The following is a 23,244-nucleotide window of genomic DNA, read 5'->3' as shown; positions in this document are numbered from 1 at the left end:
TTTTTGTTTTTATTCTGTTTCTTGCTAACTGGCAAGTTTAGCTTTATCTTGTTTTTTGTCGGCGAATTGAATTTACCTAAACACAGGGCCATCTTGATTGTCAGTGGTCACCGTCCCTGAAACACACGGATAGTATAGAGGTGCCACTTAGCTATACTTTGACATGTAATGTCACATGGTCTTATGAACTAACCTCACAGCTGCTGCCAGATACTGAAAATCTCGTGGGATAATTGATGTACATTGACTTGTGTACTTCAGCAAATTTCTCCACAATTTATTATCACCTTTAAAATGAGTTCAGGAGAGTTCTAAACTTCTGCTATCCATTCTACCTTTTTACTGTCCAGTAAACAGAAGTGTTTTGCTTGCAAAACTCTCGAGTTCAATCTGATATGTAGCAGCACTTCAACACCCAACATTCTGTAAAAGACAAGATGTCCCCCACAGTTTATAGAATATTCTCAAATACGTGAGGTCTTATTAAATGGCATCTTTCTTACTACTCTTATTTTTTGCTAAAGTCTTGCAGGTACTCTTTTGTTAAACTTCAGTGAGGAACACTGCCTATTCCACTGATTTCACAAAATCTGTACTGCAGGTTTTGAGAGAGTTTATAAGCATTACATATGGGAGGGAGATTACCTTGCATGCATATGTGTGTGTGTCCACTGTAGGGATCTAAGTCTTTCTTAAAACTCTTGATTTTCTGGATGGTCAGACAGGTTACTGAGGGATGGTCACTGCATCTGAGTCACTGCAGCAGTTCTCAAGCACATTTTGATGGAGTTGTGCCTACCTTCCTTGTTTAGGAGGCAGTTATGGTATTGTCCTGTCCACTGCTGACTGGACATGAGTGAGTGTTTGCAGGTGCTATTCATGTTGTTATTGTTGAGTGGGCCACAAAAATGAAAGCATTGATTCTAGCAGGGACGTAGCTGTAGCCACAGCATCTGTAGTTGAAGTATATATGTCAGTATCTTGCTGCTAGATTGTGGAAAATCTGAGGATAATATCCACTGTGTTGCTTTGGGTGGGGTGGCTTTTTTTTGTTTTTTTTGTGTAGGGAAGGAGAAGAGCGACAGACAGCTGTGTACTGTTTAGTATGGTATAGTTCTAGCCATTTGGCTTTGGTAGTTTTCTTCTGTGACTTTACCTTGCATTTGCATGGACCTGGCAGCTGATCTAGCTAGGTACTGCTGTGTCCTCGAAGGGGGTGCAGTTTGACAACAAAGTCTGAGCTTTTTTTGCACCTTTCCACTGCCAAAAGGGGCAATGCCTTTTTATGTCTTCCCTCCCTCATTCTGTCACTTGCAATGTCTTTGGACACCTATGGCTTGTAGCGAGTCTGCTCACAATCACTAGTGGTGAGGAACACAGCTGCTTCTTTGGGTGGCAGCAAGTTTTAGATTAGCTCAGCTCTCTTGGGTAAATGCATCCTTAGAGGGTCTGGAAAGAGTCTTAAAGTCAGAAGTATCTCCTTGCCTGAATAGCAGTGATTCTTTCCAAGACACTGGATCTACATGAATAGGCTTAAAACACCTATAGAAAAAGATTTCTCTCTTTATTCCCCAAGGCGTAGCACTGGTCTTTCTTTCTCCTCATCTTTGTTGGTTCTATTGGATTTGATCTGGGAATGCAGACAAGGTGCAATTTGAGCTTACAAAGAGTAAAAATCCTCTTTTAAAGCCTGCTTTTGAGTGGCTCTGTTGGTTCTATTCTCACTAATGTGCTGGACCAAGAGATTTTACTGCACAAAGGAGAAAATCCAGGGTAAGTGCTTCCAGATTCTCAATGTAGCCCTCATTTATTAAAGGGCAAACAACATTACTCAATTGTCACTTGAAGCAAGTCTACCTTTCAGGCTCTTCTGACAAATCACATGATTTTCCAAATAAATAAAACAAGTGTGAAGGTTCTTGATATACTTAGAGAAATACCCAGTAATGTGAGATTTTTTTCTATTTTTTATTTTTGGTGTATGTGTTGTGTTAGTGATAAAAGTAGGTCAAAAGCTTATCAAATATTCAACTGCCATTGGAAATTATAAATGTTTTCTCAGCCCATCTCTTAGACAGCACAAAAGTTCTGGCAAAATGTTTAAAATTTTTGATCAGCAGCTGGATGCATTCCCAGTAACTGTCCAGAGATGAGGATGAGCCCTAATGAAGTTCCTCTGAGGAACTTCAGAGGATACATGTTCTGTCATTAACTACTAAAACTACAATAACAAAAACCACCACCAACAAAAATCTGGTTTTGTGAATGTGACTAGTTGTTGAGGTCAGTTTTCTTTAAAAACATATTTGCTGAGGGAGTGGCTTAAACGTCTTTCCCAGGTTTCTTAATGACCATGAAAATGCATAAGGAGAAACAGAGTCCTACCTATTACTGCCCAAAATTTTGATGGGACTAAAGGGTGTTATTGTTGTTAAATAAATAAATTCTGTGTACTAAATATATGTCTGTTTTTTCATAATTGAAACTGATTGTTTCTTGAGTTAGTAAAAAATCAAAACACAACTTAGAGTTTCCCAAATCCTTTTTAAAATAAAATATTTTTAATAGAAACAGAACAATCAAAATATATGCTACTCTGAGTATTAATGCAACATGTATCTAAGAAGCTGAAAGTTTGATTACAAATGTTTCCTGAGTTAAAACTGTTGCAGAAATGAGTAAGGTGTCTTGGACATAATTTTGCACTTTCTCACTGGAGACCTTGTTGTATGTGTTCTTGGTTTCCATCCCTCTTTCCAGCTGAACTGGGGTACTTCTGTGTAGATGAGTCTCCAGACTGTTAGTGTGTTAGAGTGTATTTAGTTGTTGCATTATATTTACAGGGTATAAAGAATGCTTGTAAAGACTTTGTCTTGTAGTTAGGCAAAAAGGAGGCATGTGCTAATTTCATGTGTCACTTATAACTAGGCTTCTGTAATTTTCTAAATCCAATGCTTTTTCTATGTCTATTTAAGATTTTAATATAATAGATTCATTAAGAAATTAAGAGGCATGACTTTGAACAGACCAAGTCTTTTCTTTCCATGTGCACAAGGAATTAGTGTTGAAATACATCTGTATTTTTAGGTTGTGAGTTGTATGAAGTAGTTTGTGTGAATCACACTTGTACTTTTGTGATATAGGAAATAGTTTAATATGTGTGTGGCACTTAGTCTGCTTTATGGAGTTAAGTTTTTCATGAAGCTGTGTTCCTCAGATGGACAGGGACAAATCTATTACCACAATCTACAGTCAACTCTCTTTAAGCACTTTTGTTGGCAGATGCATTCCATGAAAACAAGAAAAGGAATTTCATTTCCTTGGGAGAGTAGCCTGGAAGCTTAAACATTTAATTATTTTAAGAGAGCAGGGAACTGAGGTGGTGTTGTGTACCTGTGCTAGTGTCTCTGATCTCTGTTCTTAGTTTAATATACTAGAATACCCTTGTGTTTATGTCAGATATGAAATAAAGTAAGATATTTTTCTTAGAAAGTAATTCCATTGAGAATGTACAAGCACCAGAAAATACCGTCTTGGCTATAATGTTTCGCTGTCTTTAGGCATTCCTAGGATGGATTATCTAGAGTTGGAGAGGGGTGTGGTTTGTTGGAGGGTGGTTTTGTTGTTGTTTTTGTTGGTGTTTTTTTTCGTGGTTTTTTTGGTTTTTTTTGTCAGCACAGGATTCACAGATTCACTAGGTTGGAAGAGACATTCAAGATCATCAAGTCCAACCCAGCCTTAACACCTCAACTAAACCATGGCACCAAGTGCCACATCCAGTCTTTGTTTAAACACATCCAGGGATGGTGACTGCACCACCTCCCCAGGCAGACCATTCCAGTATTTTATCACTCTTTCCATAAAAAAAACTTTTTCCTGATATTCAGCCTATATTTCCCTTGGCACAGCTCCAGATTGTGTCCTCTCATTCTGTCAGTTGCCGCCTGGAGGAAGAGACCAGCCCCCACCTGACTGCAGCCACCTTTCAGGGAGTTGTAGAGAGTGATAAGGTCACCCCTGAGTCTCCTTTTCTCCAGACTAAACAACTCCAGCTCCCTCAGCTGATCCTCACAGGGCTTGTGTTCCAAGCCCCTCACCAGCCTCGTTGCCTCCTCTGGACACGCTCAAGCATCTCAACATCCTTCCTAAACTGAGGGACCAGAACTGGGCACAGCACTCAAGGTGTGGCCTCCCCAGTGCCAAGTACAGGGGAAGGATGACCACCCCGCTCCTGCTGGCCACACCATTCCTGATACAGGCCAGGATGCCATTTGCCTTCTTGGCTACCAGGGCACACTGCTGGCTCATGTTCAGTCAGCTGTTGACCAGCACCCCCAGGTCCCTTTCTGCCTGGGCACTGTCCAGCCACACCCTCCCCAGCCTATAACACTGCAGGGGGTTATTGTGGCCAAAGTGCAGGACTTGGCACTTGGACTTACTAAACTCCATCCCATTGGACTCTGCCCATCCATCCAACCCTTCCACGTCTTTCTGCAGAGTCCTTCTCCCTTCCAATAGATTGACACGCACTCCCAGCTTAGTGTTGTCTGCAAATTTACTAATGAAAGACTCAATCCCCTCATCCATGTCATCAATAAAGATATTGACAGAACTGGTCCCAGCATAGACCCCTGAGGGACACCACTGGTCCCCAGCTGGATGCAGCACCGTTCACCACCACTCTCTGGGCCCGGCCACCCAGCCAGTTCTGAACCCAGCAAAGAGTGCTCCTCTCCAAGCTATGGGCTGTCAGTTTTTCCAGGAGTGTGCTGTGGGAGACAGTGTCAAAGGCATAAACGTATGCCATGTTTGTTGCTGTCTTATCTTTTGGGAAAAATAAGTATTCTATCTTCTGTGCTGTTTGCTCTTTCTAAACCACCAGGTTTTCTTTTCCCAACTCTGCTTTTAATCATAGAAATGTAATAACAGTCCAGTGTTAACTCTTCTGGTATTCTAATGCCTGTGATGCCCCTTTAAAAGTAGTGAAGAAAACAGTCTTTTCAAAGTGAATTTGTTAAATAGTGTGTAAATTTTGATGATATCTTTATTTATACAAATTTCAGTAGTATTAAATTCCTCTGCTCTGTTGTGCGAAATGCAATGTCAAACTGATAAAGTTGTTCTGTGCAAAGTGATCTGTGAAATGCATTAACAGCACTCAGTATATGTTTAAATAATAGGCTTATGAGAAGAATGGGGTAACACCACATAAATGTTTTCAGTTGCTGCATGTCTTGGATTTACTGATATTCTATCAGAATTTAGGATCTCTGTTTTTCTAATTATAAGTGTGTCAGAATTTCTGGGATGTCTGTGTCTAGAACAAGTACAACGGAGTAGAAATTTTCTGGGGAAAAGCAAATTTGAGGAGCTTCTGTGTTCTGTTTCTGCAGTCTGTTTTAGTGAATTCACAACCTCTGTATTAATAAGTGTGAAGTCAAAAGCTGCTCCTTAATTCAGTATCTAGGTTGTGTTTATTTAAATAATTTTCTGTGGATGTATGCAGAGAGCAGAATTCTTGATATTGTCTTGAAACTGACTCAGCTACAAGGTGTCCTGGGACTTGTAGGGTTGAAACATGTTTGAGTACAGCTCGTGGAATTTTTGGCTTCTGTAAAGCATTGCTGAGGTTTTAAGATGTAGGGCAGAAAGAATGTTCTTATATTTTGTGTATGAAAGCATCTATACTGCACACTACTGCATGATTTACACTTTCTGGGGCCAAAGCCACTTGTCCAAATCAGAGTGAAAGCAACAGATCACAGTCTCCTAAATTCAAATGTGGTTTTGGTGGTCTTACCTGTCCTCATTTCACACAGATGTTGCTTGTTGAAGGCATTAAATTTTAAAGGAGCAGCTTGACTTGGGTTGTGTTTCCTTTTGCTTAGCTTGCAAAAGGTGGAGGTCTGGACAGTGGTTGTTCTGCCAACAGAACTTGCCTGTATCTTACAGCATTAGCTGCAATTCGGTTGGTGTTAGTGTTAGTTCTAGTAGCCAGCCTACAGTTGATGCCGTGTATTAATGATATCTTTTGAAATAATTTTAGATATAAAAATGTGATAGCAGTGTAGGAGGGAAATCCCTTAAAGCTAGGCTTTTCTTTCCTTGTCCGTTCACTTTCCCTACCCTCAGTTGGATTGATTGCCATGTTCCCTTTCGGGAATCGAGTAATTTCTAATAGGAATATTGAAGCCATTTTGAATTTTAATTGCAGATTTCTAATTAGTTTCATTTACAAACTGCCTGTATTTTGAGACTCACAGATCTGAGTCCTGATTTCTTGGGTTGCCTAAGAAAAAGAGAAGTATATGTGATGGGAATGTGCAGTGGAGTTGCTCTTCTAGTATAAAAATGATCATTAAAACACTTCTGTTGCCAAGATCAAGCAATAAAGACTTGATTAGAAGAAAAGCTTGGGGAAGCAAATTCTGTGTCTCCCTCTTCTGGATGTGTTGGTGGTAAAGTATTGTAGTTTCTGAGTGAAATTGGAGGAAGTTTAGTTGAGGAGCATGATTGTATCAGTTTCAGCTCTGTCCACTGCTTTGTCTAGCACAGGTGTTGAAGTGTGAGAGTAAACCTCAGTTGTTTGCTTCAGTTTTGAATGCTTAAGTAGCAGATCTTGGTAATCTCTGATTTCTTCAATGTCTTCTGAAGTTTTCGTTTGTCCTTTTAAATACTAGTCATTTTTAAAGCTTCTTATAGTTTTGAAGAAACCTGTTGTTCCCTGTGGGGCTTGGGTTGGAGATTTAGGTGTATATACTATCTCTGCTGTGACTATAGGAGTTTTGAAATGCAGGAGATTCAGTCCTTGGTATAGATATTCTTTTTTCAAGTGTGTTTCATTCTGTATCTATTAAGTAAGCTTCCAAAGAGCATATACTTCCTATTTCTTATGTAGGGTCAAATTCTTTCCATTTTTGTGATGTGGATCACTGGGATGTACTTCATCTGTGCTGTCTCCTTCACAGAGCAGTTAAAAAATGCATCCCCATTCGTGATATTGCACTGTACCTGGGCTTGTGACCTGTCCCTTGTTTAATACAAATTTCTCTACATGTTTTACTGAGTGCAAATAGTTTAAATTATTTCCTTCTTGCTTTTGTCATACAAATATAAGCTGCTTTCATTTTTCTGACTTGCCATTACTACGCTGACTCTAGGTTTGTAAAACAACCATCTCTTCTAGTGCTAGAGTGTTTAAAGTTTGTTGCTTCAACTATTTGCATAGGGCAGTTTGCAGGTGTTAGTTACTGCAGTGTTGCATGGAGTCGTTTGCATGGAAACTTAACAATATGTTACATTTTTGAAAATAAAAGCACCAGTGGTAGTCTTAAAACACTGCAAAAAATTCGCATCTGTTGAACAAAAGCAAATTTTGAAGTTGGAAACATCAGTTGCTAGACAGCAGTAATGATACTTATAAATGGTAAATGATCTTTTAACATCTAATATCATGTATTTCTACTCTACAATGGAGAATACTCATTTTTTTTTATTTTCAAGTTGCAATCTAAATGAACTGCTTTTATGTTTTCCAGACTACATTTTGTAAGATGAAGAACAGAAAGCAATGTGTTCAAGATACTGAAGATCAGATGCACGAAGGCATGGAAGGTAAGGTTTGTGTGTGTGAAAATATTGAAGCATATTATTCAGGTTCAAGCTGTGAAGGTCTGATTTTTTCATTTGCTCTCTCAATTAGTATGCTGCTTGTTTTGAAAGAAGTTGTGTAAATATAACCACTCTCTCGTAATATTTGGTGTTGGCCTGTGAGGTCCCCAAATAATTTCCTGTCTCTTCTCTTGTTATTACTTGTTAACTTCTAGTAGCAAAACAAAAATGTTGATAGCAATTGCTATTCACAGAAAATGATTATTCAGTGTAAAATTCCTTGAAGAATAGTTCATACATTTTTTGTATTCTGAAAACACTCTCTAACTCTAACAAAATCGGGAGCATTTTTTATTAAATGTACATGGTTAGGTAAATATTTGAAGATATTCAGATTAAGATAATTCTAAGACAGTAAAGGTAGACCATATATGTATATAAGATAATGAATATAGAATATTTTGGTGTAATTTAAATCATGGAGAGAGTGCAAGCACACGAGGAGAAAGAATGTTGGAGAATTATGTCTAAATGACTACATGACCAAGAAGAAACACTGTGATACCTGCTTTATTGAAATATCCCTGTAATTAATTTTCCTTTGTTTTGATGGCAAAGACTGGTACAGTAGTTTATGAAATAAGTTGCTTAGCTTTCTTCATCTGATACATAGTTTTCTGTAGTTACAAAGCAAGTTGAATTCAAGTTTTCAAGTCTAATGCAGCCAAGAAACTGGCCAGAGGAGTACTTGAAAGAATTCTTACTTCTTTATTATTCAAATCTAGAAGGACTTTGTTTCAAAAACTGTCAAAACTTCTAAGTGTCAGTGTTAATAATACCAGGTGAAGAAAATGAGGAAAGCTGTTCCTGTTCTACGTTATTGTGTGATGGCAACACGTGCCCCATCTGTCTGAACTGCCTTCTAGAACAAGAGATTGGGTTTCCTGAGAACTGCAGTCATACCTTCTGCATGACTTGTATTCTTAAATGGGCTGAGGTAAGAGTGAGCACCAAGGTGTGTTTTTATTTTTCAGTGAAATCTATTGCATCAATACCTACAGATATGTATTTTTTTTAAGCTAAAGATTTTGGCTTTGCACAGAAGTGTTCAGTGACCAATTTGTAAATAGATTTTGAAAAACTTTGTTCTTAATGCAATAAAGTATTTTGAGTTTTCTTTCACTAGACAATCTTACTTACTCTAGTAACTTAATGTTTGCTAGAGTTTAGGGATAAGTAAACAGAGTGGTGTTGGCTGTTTGGAAGATCAGACAGTATTATGTACATGCTATAATATTGCATTGTTATTAGCTTAATCTTACTTTGTGATAGCCCTTAGGCTGTTTGTCATAGTGTCAACTCAGGTCTGGGACCAATATGTATTCATGTTAGTCTACAAAATGAGTGATACAACCTTAGTTTTCTACCTGTAAAGACAATTCAGCTAACAGCTTTACTGCTGTTCTAGAAAAAAAATAACGATGGCTGTTTTTTGTTCTATGTCAATAACTTGGTAGATAGTTCTGTAATGTTTAAGAAAAATGACTTGTCCTTGATGACCTTGTTCTATTTAGTCCCTTTTCCCTCACCTGTGTTATGCAATCAGTGCATTTAGTCTGGAGTCTTTACCTTTCCTGTAACTCTTTCAATTATCAGTATAAAACACCAAATTAATATTGCTTTGTACTAGGACAAGTGGGGGTTGCTGCCTTTTGCCTTGCTTCTTTGGACTTGAATAAGTTTGTCACTTTAGTGAAACCACTGTTTGGTTTCTTTGCAATATCATTCTTTTGAAGCAAATGATTTTGGTTGCAGTATTCCCTTTAGAATGTTGGTATCACTTGGCTGGTATGTATATATGCGATATGGTTATTCTTGCTATGTTTAACCTTAATTTTTGTGCTATTTATTAGTGAAAGCCAGTGGTTACACAATTTTCTGAATAATTTATATGAACTTTAGAGTAGTAAGCAAAAGGTTATGAGACTGAAATTGCTTTAGATTTACAAACCAGATAATAAACAAAGTTTCCTGTTGCCAGATTTTCTGTTTTGCATTAAATTCATTGGAGCAATTTGATTAGTAAGGGAAGAGGAAATTCTCACCTGTAATTTTAGCCTGAGTGACTTAGTTGGTTGCTATAATGACAGCTGAAAAGCGTTAAACAGTGACATGCACAGGGAAGCAGTAAAGTATATTGGCTTGCTGCTGGATTTGAGTTTATTCACATTGTATAACAGATGCTTTTAAGCCCAATGAGGAAGAGAAATTTTCTTGTTCTAAAGGGGCAGGTGAATGATACGACATTTTTCTTGTCACATAAATTTTATTTTTTGTGGTCTGAGGTGCTATTCAAATAGAATAAAAGCAACTTCTCTTAAAAGTTGACAGGTAAAGTAGATGTGATGCCATAAAAAAAGATGTGGGGGTGTTTCTAAAGCTACATAAGGCCGCTGCTGCTGCTTTTAATTGGCGACATCAGATAGGTAAAACCAGCAAGGCTTCCTTTTCTGAGGTTACCTGACAGCCAGGTCTGTTGAGTTCATGGAACTCCACTGCCTAATCTAATAGTTTTAATTAAAAGTAAAGTGACAAAATAAGTGTTGAAACCTGGGTGACAATTCATAGGCTTCAGCTGTGAGAAGCAGATGAGGTTCTATAGAATTGAACGATAGAAAAATATTATAAGCATGTCACCATTTAAAACATGCTGATGCTTTGTCGTTTTTGCCTGTTACTAATATTTAGTAACTGAATGTGTTATTTTTTGAGAAGTATTGCATAAGGGTTAACTTTTTCTGGTTCTTGGTTGATCATAACCATAATTTAAGTTATTCTGAGTAATGAAGATGTAAAAAAGATACCAAAATTACTTGCTGTTTAAAAAATATACTGGCTGATGGCTGATTCTGGGTAAAGAAGTTTTTTGTTGGTTTTTTTTTTGGTTTGGTTTGGTTTGTGGTTTTTTTTGGTTTTTTTTGTTTTTGTTTTGTTGTTGTGGTTTTTTTAATTATAAACAAATTACTTTTAGAAATTATATTTTCTTCTTTAAGTGCTGGAGAAAAACAAAATTAAGATTAAAATTATTGAATAGTTCTGTTCCATACACTCAGAGGCTTTGCTAGCAGTCTGTGTTCAAGTTGGGTATTTATTTATTTTTCTGTGTTGCATCTGGACTACAAAATATAACAGGATAAGCTACTTCTTTAAACTGTTGTTTTCAAATTGTACATAATCATTGTTCTCCTGAGAGTTTATGGCTTTTTTATATAAATGTGTAGACTCTAATCAAAATCAGGGTAGTTTAGGCAAAAGATAAGAGTTTTACTGTTCTGCTCCCTCTTCAATCTACAGGAGATTTTCAACATTGCAACTGCAGTAAAGTGTCCTGTACCAGCAGATCTTCTGTCTGAAAGCAGCAGCCATAACACTTTGGACATCTTACTTTTTAAGAAGTGAGAGAATATAGATTTTTAAAAAAGCACTTTAAAAGCAATATATAAAAATCACCTTTATTCCAAAGGCTAAAGAGGAGTAGGAAACTTGCCACGGAGCAGGTCTAATACGTTAGATCCTGTTGGCTAAATTTGTACATTTAGTTTCAGAATTAAATAGCTTTACAGTTGAGTCAGTACTGTATTTTCTTTCCCTTTGAAGAAAGATGTCTAAAGCATAAAAGAAAAGTGAGGGGCAGACCAGGAATCCCCACAAAAGAGTTAATCTTCAGAGTAACTTTTTAATATGTCCATTGAATTGTTCTGCTCTCTTTGGCTGTGTTAATTGTGGCATTTGAGAGCATTGCTATGGACAGAATCAGTTGCCTATACTATTAAACTCTTCTATACTATTAGACTGTCAACTTGTGTGCCTTTGGCCATGCTAAATAGTGCTCTCCCAGTCTCCGCTGGGGGCTGTTCTCGGTAGGCACATGAAGATTAACATAAATGTTTGTCATCCTATGGCAGCTGTCAACAATTTCTGTAAACCGACATGGTATAATTTACTAATGAAGACTTGCAAGCTTGAGGCTTTGTATTTCAGTGAGTCTGTGCTGGAAGATCATAAAAAGTAGAAGGTGCTAAATCAGGAGCTGAGGTTACTGGACACACCCTTCAGTGGGGGTGTAGAAGGACAGTGTAAGCAAAGGGTTGCTTTCAGTGTAAAGAGTGTATATGTGGTAACATTACTCTGGCCATATAATAAAAGGGGGAGGGTCTAGCCAACAACAAAAATCCCCTATCTAGAGTCTTTAAACACCACCAGTAATGTCATGTTAAACCAAAGGAAGCAATTACATTAACGTGTTTCTGTCATCTGTAATACTACATTAATGACTTGAGTCAAAACTAATTTTTTAAACTTTTTTTTTTCTGATAAACTTGTATTTTGTATTTTCATTGGTAAGCGCATGTTTTAGTTTATAATTACTGGTTCTGAAAGGATTTAAGTGAAACTGATACAAAGAAAAAGTAACTAGGCATCTTTGGCAAACATGTACAAAGTAGTTAACACCACCTCAGCTAAGACAACTGCTTTAGCAGCTGTGGTGTCTTTCCTGTATGCATTAGAGAAAAATCTCTGTCTTTGTTTTTCTATTCTATTCAAAGAAAACACTCTTAGAAACAATAAATATTTACTTTACTGTAGGCTTTTTAACTTCCTTTCTATTCTTCAGAGTGCTAAGAAATATACTGGAGATTTCTATCTCTGTTCTTCTATTAATTCCTCTTACGAGCTGTCATGAGAGATGAGTGTTGAAGAAAAGATTCAGTGTGTTGTCTGCATTATTACAATGCTTGTGTAACAGACATTGATTTCAGTGACCCTCACCTATCAAGCTTATTTATCTCATGCTCTGGTCTTGGTTTCCCACATTATGTTTTCCCCATCTGGAGAATTTACAAGTGGAGTATGTACAGTCATAAATTCTCCAAAGCATTGGGGCATATTCAGGTAGGATCTGTAGGATCATATTCTGTACAGGATCTGTGGTTGACTAAATAACACTAAGCAGCTGGCACAAAGAACTGCCTTGCAGTATGTTTCTAGTGGATGTTTTTAGGTGTTTTATTCATAGATTTTGATGTTCAGTGCATAGAGTAGTCATTGTCTTTGTGCTCATACAAGGTTTGGATCATTGAGTATGTGGAGTATACTACTGCACATGTATATTCTTCTGAGGTTAAGGAGAGTTGCCTGTATGATAACTGGGATTCTTAATGTGTATGCTTTCTGATCTGGATTCTTTTTTTCTGAAGGATATAGGAAGGAATCAGCTTAAATGGCAACAATCTCCACAGTGATCTGCAGTACGGAGCACTGTGGCCAAGATTTAAGATGACACTAATGAACAAAACGTGGATTGTGTTCAAAGAAACACAGCCTAAAACTCCAAAAATAACAGTGGAAAAAACCTTATTGTTCAAGTATACCCAAAGTGTATATATAAACAGTTCATCTGAGAACTGATGTTCAGAAAAACTGTATTAATCAAATTGTTTTGGAAGGCGTATATTTTAGATAACTTTTTGCAAATTACATGTTTGCTTTGTAGTATACAGTTGTTCTTGGCTATTTCCCTGCTTAAGCAGGGGGGCTGGGCAAGATGATTTCCAGAGATCTCTTCCAACCTCAACCACTTGGTGATTTTGCAAGAACATTTGTGTAGCAATTTATAAATGTTAATGCTGTTGAATTGCAGTGCAAAAGTCTGAGTGGTTTTCATTTTACTCCAGTTCTTCCACTAGTGTCAGTACAATTAAACTTAATTGTCATCACTTCATGGCAATTTTGAATTGGAACTTAAGAACTAGCCAGCTGTGTCTTGTAGGTAGAGAGAAGAGAGTTGTTTGGATTTGTAACTAAGTAGTCTACTCTTTAAGATTAGCTCTTAAAACTGTAATCTGTTCTTTTGCACTCTATAACATTACTGTCAGTGATTTTTCCTTCCAAAAAAGACTTGCCAAAATAGTGCTTTCTTAAAGTATAACTATAAAACTTTAAAATGTACTTGCTTTTTAAAAGTAGACTGGAAAAAAGTAATGATAAGTTTTTACATGCTTCTAGAAAATAGTGCATTTTCTGATGTCTTCCTACTTTCATTAAAATGTGGAGAGGGTGTTTCTCACTATGTGTGGTGTAATGGTCTCCCTGTTCACTGAAGCTGGAGGTGTTACTGTGGGCTTTTTGCTGTACTGTTATTACAAGGTAAAGTGAAATATAGAGACATTGCTTTAACAGTCTAAATCTCACTTAAAGTCTGAATTTAGTTAGGAGAATCTGGTATTATTTGTTTAACAGATTATCTAAGAGTGCAGGCTAATGTTTCTTTTTGCATCAGCTTTTCAATACAAAATTTGGAGAACAGACTTTATTATGAGCCACTTGAAGAAAAAAAATTTGGGGGAGGGATTTACTGCAGCAACTTGAATTCTGTGCTTGCATCTTGTTACTACTTGTTATGAAACCTCATAACATGGAACTTGATGAAATGGGGATATCTGTCAGTTATTTTATCAGCCAAATACTTTTTGGGGTTAGCTTGCACCTGTTTGTATAGCTTTCTGAAATTCCTAGCTGGAATATAATAACTGCTTCAGCCTTTTGCTTACCTCACTTTGTTCAAATGCTGTTTAAAGTGATGCTGTTAAAATAGGGGACAGTTACTCCTTGAGTTTAGACACCACAGTTCTGTGTCGCTCTTGCAGTTACAGAAATATATAAATTAAGTTATGCCTGTGGAGCTAAAGTAAGATTTTTCTAGAGGGTCATAAAAAACAAATAAAATACAATACTTTTTTTTTTTTAAATCTGAAAACCAAACATATTGCTTGTGGATAACTTTCCAGGGCTTGCAGATTTTTGTGAATGCTTATGTATTTTATGAAGTGAATTCTTCAGATATCACAGGATGGGTGAAAGAATGAATCACTGTGGAGTTATCAGGTTTAATGGGAAAACTCTCAATAGTTTCATGTGGAGAATAAAACATTCAAAGACATTTTGAAGTGTGCTGAGCTACTGGTGTGTGCTTTTCCAAGGAAAGAACTGTTCGGAAGCAAAGCAAGCAGGCCACTAATACCAGCACTGAGGTTCTAATGATATTGATGATTACATTATGTACTACATGTTCTGATTTTTAAAGCTATGGTAAAGAAAGATATTGTAAAAATCTGTGGTTCTTCTGAGGTTGTGATACATTTCACATACTTTCTCCCTTGTGCACAATAAAAGTGGTAGCTGCTCCTCGGACTTGTTCCATCTCAGCATCTTCTTTCTTGTTTTAAATGTTCTTTATCAAAAAGTATAGTGTACATTCACTATTTCTTACAATGCTTCCTGAACGGAAACCTCAGAAGAGTGGAATTGCTAACCTGCCTTTGATGAAAGAAGTCTCAACACCTTTGTTACCTGAACCATGTTCTCAAAAAACACGAGAGATGAGTTAAAGGTCACCACTCCTCATAATTGCTTCTTGTAATGAATGTTGACTTTTTTTTACCTTTATTCCTTTCTGTAGCAGTATAAATACTGTCTTGCTGTTGGGAAAAGGGACAGGGGAAGAACTTCGGGGTTTTTCTTCCATTTTCCCAAACATTTTAAAGGTTTGATTTTATTTGTTAGCAGACAGGTGAGAGCTGATGCATGTTTAGACAGAAGTAATCTCTAGTTTCCCTCGGGGTACCCAGCAACTGTACTCCACCTGGGGACTGAGGGTGTACAACTAAATGTCCTGAGTCTACTGGAATTTCTCTTGTGATAATGTTGTCAGCTTACAGAAAATGCTAAGGCTACAAAAAGCAACAGAGTCGGAGTGGAAAGAGCATCTGCTGTTTCTGAACATATTGGAACCTAATAGTAGTTTTTGACTCTTCAGAATGTTTTCCTCCCTTTTTACCACTGTGTAAAACTGTATTTAGTTGTTAAACATTTGTTCAGAAGAACTGAGCATTGAACATCTTTCTAGTGGAGCAAAACCAGTTGTTATTTAGATTGCCGCTAGTAACACTTAGTATTCTATGATACTTTATTACAATGAATAAACGTAACTTTCAGTGACTTAAACTTGAGAAGATAACTTGACATTCATGTGTAAATTTAATGTAGGAAGAGATTGTATTGGATAAACATTTCAGCTAAGGTAGATCCTGAAACAAGAATAAAAATGGCTAAGAAAAATAACTTCCTCCTACCTATCTTTTACAATCTGGTTTATCTAAGAATGAAAGTATGTACCTTGATGTTTGCAGTGGATTCAGAAGCTACAGTGCATTGCATGCTATGAAATATCCCGATGGAACATTGCACTACTATGTTACTGTGGGTTAGCTGTGCCTTGACTACAGGACAAGAACTGTCTTCATGATCTGAGTCTTTAGGGAACTGCCTTAATTACCTAATATGCTTTTCTTGTCTGGGGCCACAACACTGCAGAGAACAATAGCATCCCTCAAAACAGGAAGTTTTTAGTTAGAGCAAAATACCAGAGCATCAAAGGGTAGGTGATGGCTTTAACTTACATTCTTGTTCAAGAGCTTGTTCCTGAAATTACCCCAGGGGATTTTTTTGTTTGATTGATGGGTTTGGGTTTTTTTTAAATCAGTCTTATTTGGTTCTATCTACTTCAGTTGAAATCAGAAGCTCAGAGACTTCCTGAATGCTCCATGCTTGGGGGCTGGTATGTGAAAAAGAAGTTGAGCACTCCTTGATATTGTGAAAGGAACAGAATTAACTGGAAAATTAGAAGGCCCAATGGAAAGACAGGAATGAAGTTCATGACTGGATTTTGGGGCAGAGTTCAAATGCAGGTTTTTCCTACCTGCTTATGCAATTCTAGTATGGCATCTTGCTTGCATAGACACCCCATAGCTCTCTAAATTGCAGAAATTATATGCCTCTTCAGGGCAAGCAGTTCCTCTGCTGAATCTTGTTCAGTGAATGAATTAGGGCTGGAGACTGGGTGTGTGTTTGGGTTTATATTTTGTTTTACAAGTGTTGAGCTGAGCCTCTGAAGGCCAGTGGAATTAAGGTGGATGGGGAGGGTGTAATGATGACAAAACCCCCAAACCAAACAAATAACCCCGCCCCCACAGCAAACATGTCTGGAATTAAAAGGAATAAAGAGTTTTCTCACAGCAAAAGTTAATATCCAATGTGGATTTTTCTTAAAGCTGATTTACTACATGTTCCACTTATGTGGCGCTTCAGTTGAAGTTTTACATTTCCGTGGTTAATAATGTGTTATTGTTCTGTGTGTGTTTTATCTGTGGTAGTGCAGCCTCAATAAGAGAGCATTTAGGTGATCAGGGCAAAACAATAAATGGCTATTTCCATCAAACAGTAGGGTAAAATAGCCTTCAGTTCCCTTTTCTTGAAAATTGATTTGTAAAACTTTATATGTGTTACATGTGGGAATCTATTGTGTGCTGACTGCAACAAAAGAGATGTATTATAACCTCTGTTTGCTTTTTGCATTACCAGTTTTATATTTTGGGGGAGACACAATGCAACACACTTCCTGTTGAAAAATAGAATTAAGAAATAAATTGTTAGTACAATATGAAATGTAGAGGATATTTGCATATTGTTATGCTTTTCAGTGTGTTATCAACATTAATCTTACACAGAATCCAAAGCAGTGTACTAGCTACTAAGAAAAATTAGCTTTATCCCAGCCAAAATCAGGACACATTGGTATAAAATCAGCTACCTAAAATAAATTAGAAGACCAGAAAATGAAGGTAACTTGATGTAAAATGCATTAAATGCTTTTCATTTTTTAAACACAACTTCTGGGTTATATTCTTGTTTCCTTTAGATTTTTCCTGAAAGAGCAATCTGCTTATATAAAACAAAATATTGACTATGTGGATAGTGTGTCCAAATGCATTCTTACTGTGAACAAATTGGGATTTTTTGTGCTTCTGTAAGCTACTTTAATAGTGAATAATACTTTAGAAAATTAGGGCTTCTCTTAGCTCATTACCAAGTTTGTAATAAGAAGAATAATTTTTCAGACACAGGCTTCGTGTCCTATTGATCGCAGACCATTTCAAGCAGTGTGCAGGCTGGATGCATTGGATAAACAGATAAAGGTATGTTCCAGACTTACTTTCTTGAATAACTTCCCTTTTAGGAACGTCCAAGTTATGCTGCTGCCTGTTATTCATGTAAAATGAAATGTGTTGTGTTAAATAAACTTTCCTAACAAAGTAATTACTGTTTCAATGTTTCTATTACATATTTGAAGCTAAGAATTATTCTTAATTATTTTTTCAGAGCAAGTATTTACCATAGTAATAATAACCATAAAGCTGCTGTTACTATTTTTTAGTATCTTTGAGCATCCATTATATGTCCAAGAATAGAAGTATAGTAATTGGTCTCAAAGTGTTTTTAAACTAGGTTTGTAAACAACTGCTCTACCAATTATCCTGCAATGTTGCCTTTTTTTTTTAGCTGAGGTGAATCTTCTGTGTTCACAGCCTCCAATTCCCAGACAAAAACACATAAAGGCAGTAGGAATCAATTAATGCTAAACGTTGTTCAACCAAAATCTGAATATTTTTCAGTTCTGAATTCTTCTTAAAATTATGATATGGAGAGTAGTTTATCAAGTAGGAAGAGACCTCTTCTGATAGTTGATCTTGAATATGTATATAGGAAGATGCTGATAATGCCGTGTACGATTCTGGTATTTTGTGATGAAATTACGCTTATAAGTAGTTCACAAGCTGCTGGTCTTGCACTTTGTGATATATAGAAAACAGGCTTCCATTACTCACTTCTTGTACTTCCGGAGGCCCAGGCATTCACCTGTAAAGGAGCCATGCTGGCAACTAGAGGTGCTTCCTTCTCAGAGGAAACCATGCTTGCGTATTTTGTCTTGTTTATTTCTGAAGAATCAAGGAAGGAATTGAAATGGGATAAACTGAAGTTTACATTTGGAAAAGTGTAAAGACTGTATCAAAATACAGTTTGAAAGAATGTCTGTTCACAGAATTGCAGTGTAAACAGGCAGGCAGAGAAAAAGAAGAAGAGACGCTGGAGCTGTAGGAATAGATGGAATGTGTACCAAGATATATAGACATAGTGGTCAGCATCATCAGTGGTGCTTTCAGGAGATTGGCAGCTTTCTCTTCGTGATACTCAGAATTAGATTGCTGATATGTTAGGGGGTCGCATAAAAAGCCAGATTTTGGGGATGAGGAAATAAAGTTTCTAATACAAACAATTGCAATGTAACCATTGAAATAACTTCACGGTGTGAAATAAGTTGTATTGCTCTCAGTGTTTTTGAGACGTGAAAAAAACCTTAGTGTTGTAAAGTTATTTTACTCTAGAAGAAAATTGGGTGTGTTTTAATTTTGAGGAAGCATATTGAGTGGTAGTTCAGCATCTTCCCAAGGTGGACCTTGTGTATTCTGAACAACCAACTTAGTTTTAAAAACTTAGCTTATAGATTCTTAATGGAAACTAGTGCATAACTCTGAGACACTTGCCATGGCAATCAGAATGTTCAGGGCTTTTTTCAACCTGTGAACTTAGTAAGCATCTCAGGCATTGACAAGAGCATATCAAAGTGTAGGTTTTTTCTATTTTATGAAAAACAAATGAAAAGAATCTTCAAACTGTGAAGTCAAAGTCATATCTACTTCAAAAGAAGTAAGATTTGAAGTGTTTTCTAGTCCTTCTGTTTGAGTTTAATTTTTGTACAGACCTGAAGAGACTTTGTGTGAATTTAAAGCCGAAATGTCATGACATTCTAGATTGGATTGATTCTATTTTACAACGCAGGTTCAGGTTACAAAACAGCTAAGGAGGAAGGAAGAAGAGGAAAACTATGCCTGCAGTAAGGAAACTTACAGCCATGTGAAGATGAGAAGTTTTGTGAGGTTGGTTGGCCATGTAATTTCAAGCATTTGAATTGGAATATTCAAAACAAATAAAATCAACTGGTTTAACATGTACAGCCTGAAAATGTTGTAATTTATTTTTAGTTTAAAATATGTTAGTTTTCACAAGTGGTAGTTTAATTTTACTTTTATCATTGCTGTAATTCTCACTTAAGTAGTTAAAATAACAAGGAAGAAGTAAAGGGCAATGTGTTTCTTGCATTGAGCTCTGTGAAAGTTGCATTTTTCATGTAATTCTGACAAATTTTACATTCTTTTGAAGTATGGCTACATCAAAATCTAACAATATAAATGTTTTTCTTTGTTTCTCTAAACAAACATCCATTTTTCTTGCATGTTACCCTAAGCACTGGTGATGTTCCTCTTCTGTAAAACATAGTTGTAGTCAAGAACTGATTTTATTCTAATAAGTTTGAAAAGGAACATAGCTGTTGTTATATGGAAATAACATTTCTGTTTTGGTAAACTTTATCTTGTAACATTTGCTGCATTGTATAAGGGGAAGCTCAGGATTATACAGATGAATTTTGCTAAATAGTGCTTATCTAAAGTCAGTGTTTAATGGAATGTATGAAAAATACAGAGTTCTTGATGTTTAATGTGAAGCAGACTTCATTACAGCAAAGATAACTGGAGGTAAATTACCTTTTTTTAACTCATAAGAAAATAAGATTCACCATTCTGAATCAACACTGACTGATTCTTAAAAGGAAGCAGGTTATAACATCTTTCACATGTTGCCATGAAATCAAATAAAACTGAGCATTCTGATTTAATACAGGATATTAACTTTTGTGTAAATTGGTTTTCTTTTTTTTCTTCTATCTAAGCTGTTAGAAGCACTATGGCTTTTGATATACAAAAGATGATATTCACGATGCAAGTTCAGGTTTTAATAGCAGCTAGAACTTGGGTTATGTGCACAAAATAAAAATACCTTCAAATAGGAGATGATTTTGTTTGGATGCCTAGAAACTGCTTTTTTAATGTATTTTTTTTATCTTGCAGAAGAGCTGTATGTCCAGACAGAGGGCCAGAAACAATAAAATTAAGCAGAATTGTGAAGAAAAAATACAGTAAGTTGGTATTTGCCAGAATTGCTGTCTTTTATTAAGGAATTCTAGAATATCTTTTCTTGATGAGCCAATTTAATTTTTAAAAATTGCTTATATTTGTATATAAAACCCAAATTCCAAGTAGTAGAAATGTGGAACTTCTAGAGCAGAATTGCACTATGTGAAACTCCTGTTTTTATATTACCAGACAACTGCCTCTTCAATTTCAGTCACAGCTCAAATGGATATGGTTTCAGCCTCAAGTAATTTTCTGCATCAGGCAGCTGGAGAACAGCTAATGACTAGCTGTTATTCACAGAAGTTTTTTTTATTGAGAGTTCAAACACAAGCAACACTTAGCTGTGTTTTGGGGTTGCTGTTCTGAAGGGCTTATTCAATAAAAGTTGTTTGATAAGTCTTCATAACTTCGGAAATGAAGAAAATATCTGTAGAGGTAAAAACTGCTTGGTATCTAAAAAGCTGTTGTGAAGGTGTGTGCGTTTTCATTTTACTCAGTTTGTATGTAAACATTGTAAACGCACTCAAAATACACATTTTGTTAACCTCCCATTGCATTAATGATTTTGATGAACAATCAAGAACTAAAATGCTAAAGTTAAGATCGAAGTTTTGTTCCTTGTTCCACAGGTAATATTTTGCATGACAAACAAAACAAGAAAGCTTTCTCTGTGAAGATAAACAAGGTTGGTTCTGATAAGGAAACATTTGTAAATGCTTTCTTTTATTAGAGCATTTTTAAGACTTACTTTCCTGCTTATTTTTAAGGTTAACTTCTATTTGTTAATTTTGGTATGATTCAAACTTTTTTATTTTGTCTCTTTTGGTCTTGAAGTAATTAGAATATAGTGCCAGGTTATATGAGCTTCGTTCTCAGATTACAATTAGTTTTGTGGTGGTAAATATTTTCATTTAGATTAGGCTATTACGTTATAAGATCCTTAACCCTGTTTTCATCCATCTCCTTTCATCTAAAGGAAGATGGTTTCATGTACAAGCTGTCAGCCAAGCACCATTATATGAAGGTTTTCATTATTTTCAATAAAATACATAGACATAGTCAACTAAGTAATTTATGTGGGTCTGGCATAGACATTATGGTTTGCATCAGATTGGTTTTTTTTTAAAATACGAGATTTCTGTCAAGGGTTTCTGTTTCGAGGTTTCTTGTTCATAAATCTTAGCCTATAAACACAGGATCACCAGATGCCAGATTTATAAGGAGCTGTAAAGGCTCTTGTTTGATTTCTACCATCCCTCCTTTCAAAAATACTTTGTGTCTCTGAGACACAAGTTTTTGATCAGTGCTTTCTTACTCATAGTTGTACCTGTAAATGCATGTGCATGATAAATTTAATTCTGCAGTGCAAATTTCATCATTTGCCATCATTCTGTCTTACCTGAAGTTTGAATATTTGGAGGAAAAGCTTTGTTCAAGTCCCTGTTCTGGCTACTGCTTTGTTTCATGTAGTATGGGGCACATCCTGCGTATTTTCAGCAGCTGATGGCCTGAATTGTAACTTCTGTTTGGTGCTCATTGCACCATAGTTGTCAGTGATATTCTAAGCTGCAGTTTGCCCCTTCTAAATCAGGTATTTGGAAATTTGGGTTCTGTTGCCCTGTAAACTTAAAGTACCTTTCACTGCATTAAGGGGGTTTTGAACTGGAAAGATATGGCTTAGATCAGCCACTAATGTGACTTCATGGTTGGGGAGTGCTTTCATTTTTAGTTTTGCCGATTTGGTGAAGTGTTTAGTAGCATTAATGTCTCAAATAGTACCTGTAGCAAAAAAAAAAAGGTGTGTAAACAAAAGTAGAACCATTAAAAACCTTCAGGAGGAAGCATGGGACTTAATTATCCAAGAAATGTTCAAAATTTAAAAGAAAGCAATGATGTGCTAGCAACTACTTCATAAGGATATTCGTGGAACATCTGGATAGCTCTTTTAATTGGAGGGAGAAAGGTTAATATTAAAAATGTATATTATTCTTAGAATAAAACTTAAACCCAACAGTTTTAAGGCAGAACTTAAAGTTTGTACACTGATAAAAATAGGGCATTTTCCTTTCAGAAGCAGCTCTGTGTGCCGAAGTTTGATGGAGCATACAGATAATGACTGCATATTGAGACATGTATTCTTATACATCCCACTGCAAAGTTTATTCTTCATTTTTCTGAATTAAAATTACGGGAGTATTCTAAACTCTTGTTCTAAATTATCAGTACTAGGGAACGAACAGGAAAGTTTTAGTCAGATTTGAGGTGGTATGAGCCTTTTAGGTGCTGTGACAAAAATGGATCAGTGTAGGTATGTATTAGTGTGGGAAGAGTATCTGGAGGCCTATTGATGGTAGTTGTTGGGGTTTGTTTTTTCCCCTGCAGGCAGTGCAGTGCCCAGCAGCAGAGCTCCCTGCATGCCTTTAAATGGCAATGGGCCAGAACACAGAGCATGGCTGGGCCTTGTTAGCAACATAAAGTGGTGTTGGTGGTGGTATCTTTTGAAGTACAAAGTGGGTTCTGAGTGTTGTGCCTCTGTGAGGGCCCAGTAACTAGACACACCAGACAAATTTCATATTCCCTAATTCTACTTGAGGGCAAAGGTGAATCATAACTACCCTCATTAGGTTTTCTTGTTACTTGAAAC

General features: G+C 36.4%; 1 protein-coding gene across 4 annotated transcripts in view; it reads left to right on the top strand.

Annotated features, from left to right (window-relative positions):
- The window catches only part of SCAF11 (SR-related CTD associated factor 11), a 176,935-nt gene that overhangs the window by 137,786 nt on the left and 15,905 nt on the right, over positions 1-23,244 (top strand). For 3 of the 4 annotated variants that reach the window (XM_068190061.1, XM_068190062.1, XM_068190059.1), the window contains exons 2-7: positions 7,539-7,614; positions 8,454-8,608; positions 17,628-17,705; positions 19,408-19,505; positions 20,535-20,602; positions 21,230-21,285. In XM_068190061.1, coding sequence (XP_068046162.1) covers positions 7,554-7,614; positions 8,454-8,608; positions 17,628-17,705; positions 19,408-19,505; positions 20,535-20,602; positions 21,230-21,285 — 516 coding nt within the window. In that variant the 5' untranslated portion in view covers positions 7,539-7,553. The remainder of the gene's footprint in view (positions 1-7,538; positions 7,615-8,453; positions 8,609-17,627; positions 17,706-19,407; positions 19,506-20,534; positions 20,603-21,229; positions 21,286-23,244) is intronic. The other variant, XM_068190063.1, reaches the window with a different exon arrangement.

Source organism: Anomalospiza imberbis, chromosome 5 (assembly GCF_031753505.1).
Source record: "Anomalospiza imberbis isolate Cuckoo-Finch-1a 21T00152 chromosome 5, ASM3175350v1, whole genome shotgun sequence".
NCBI lineage: Eukaryota > Metazoa > Chordata > Aves > Passeriformes > Viduidae > Anomalospiza > Anomalospiza imberbis.
The sequence above is the reverse complement of the archived record's forward strand: the minus strand, read 5'-3'. Positions and strand labels throughout refer to the sequence as shown.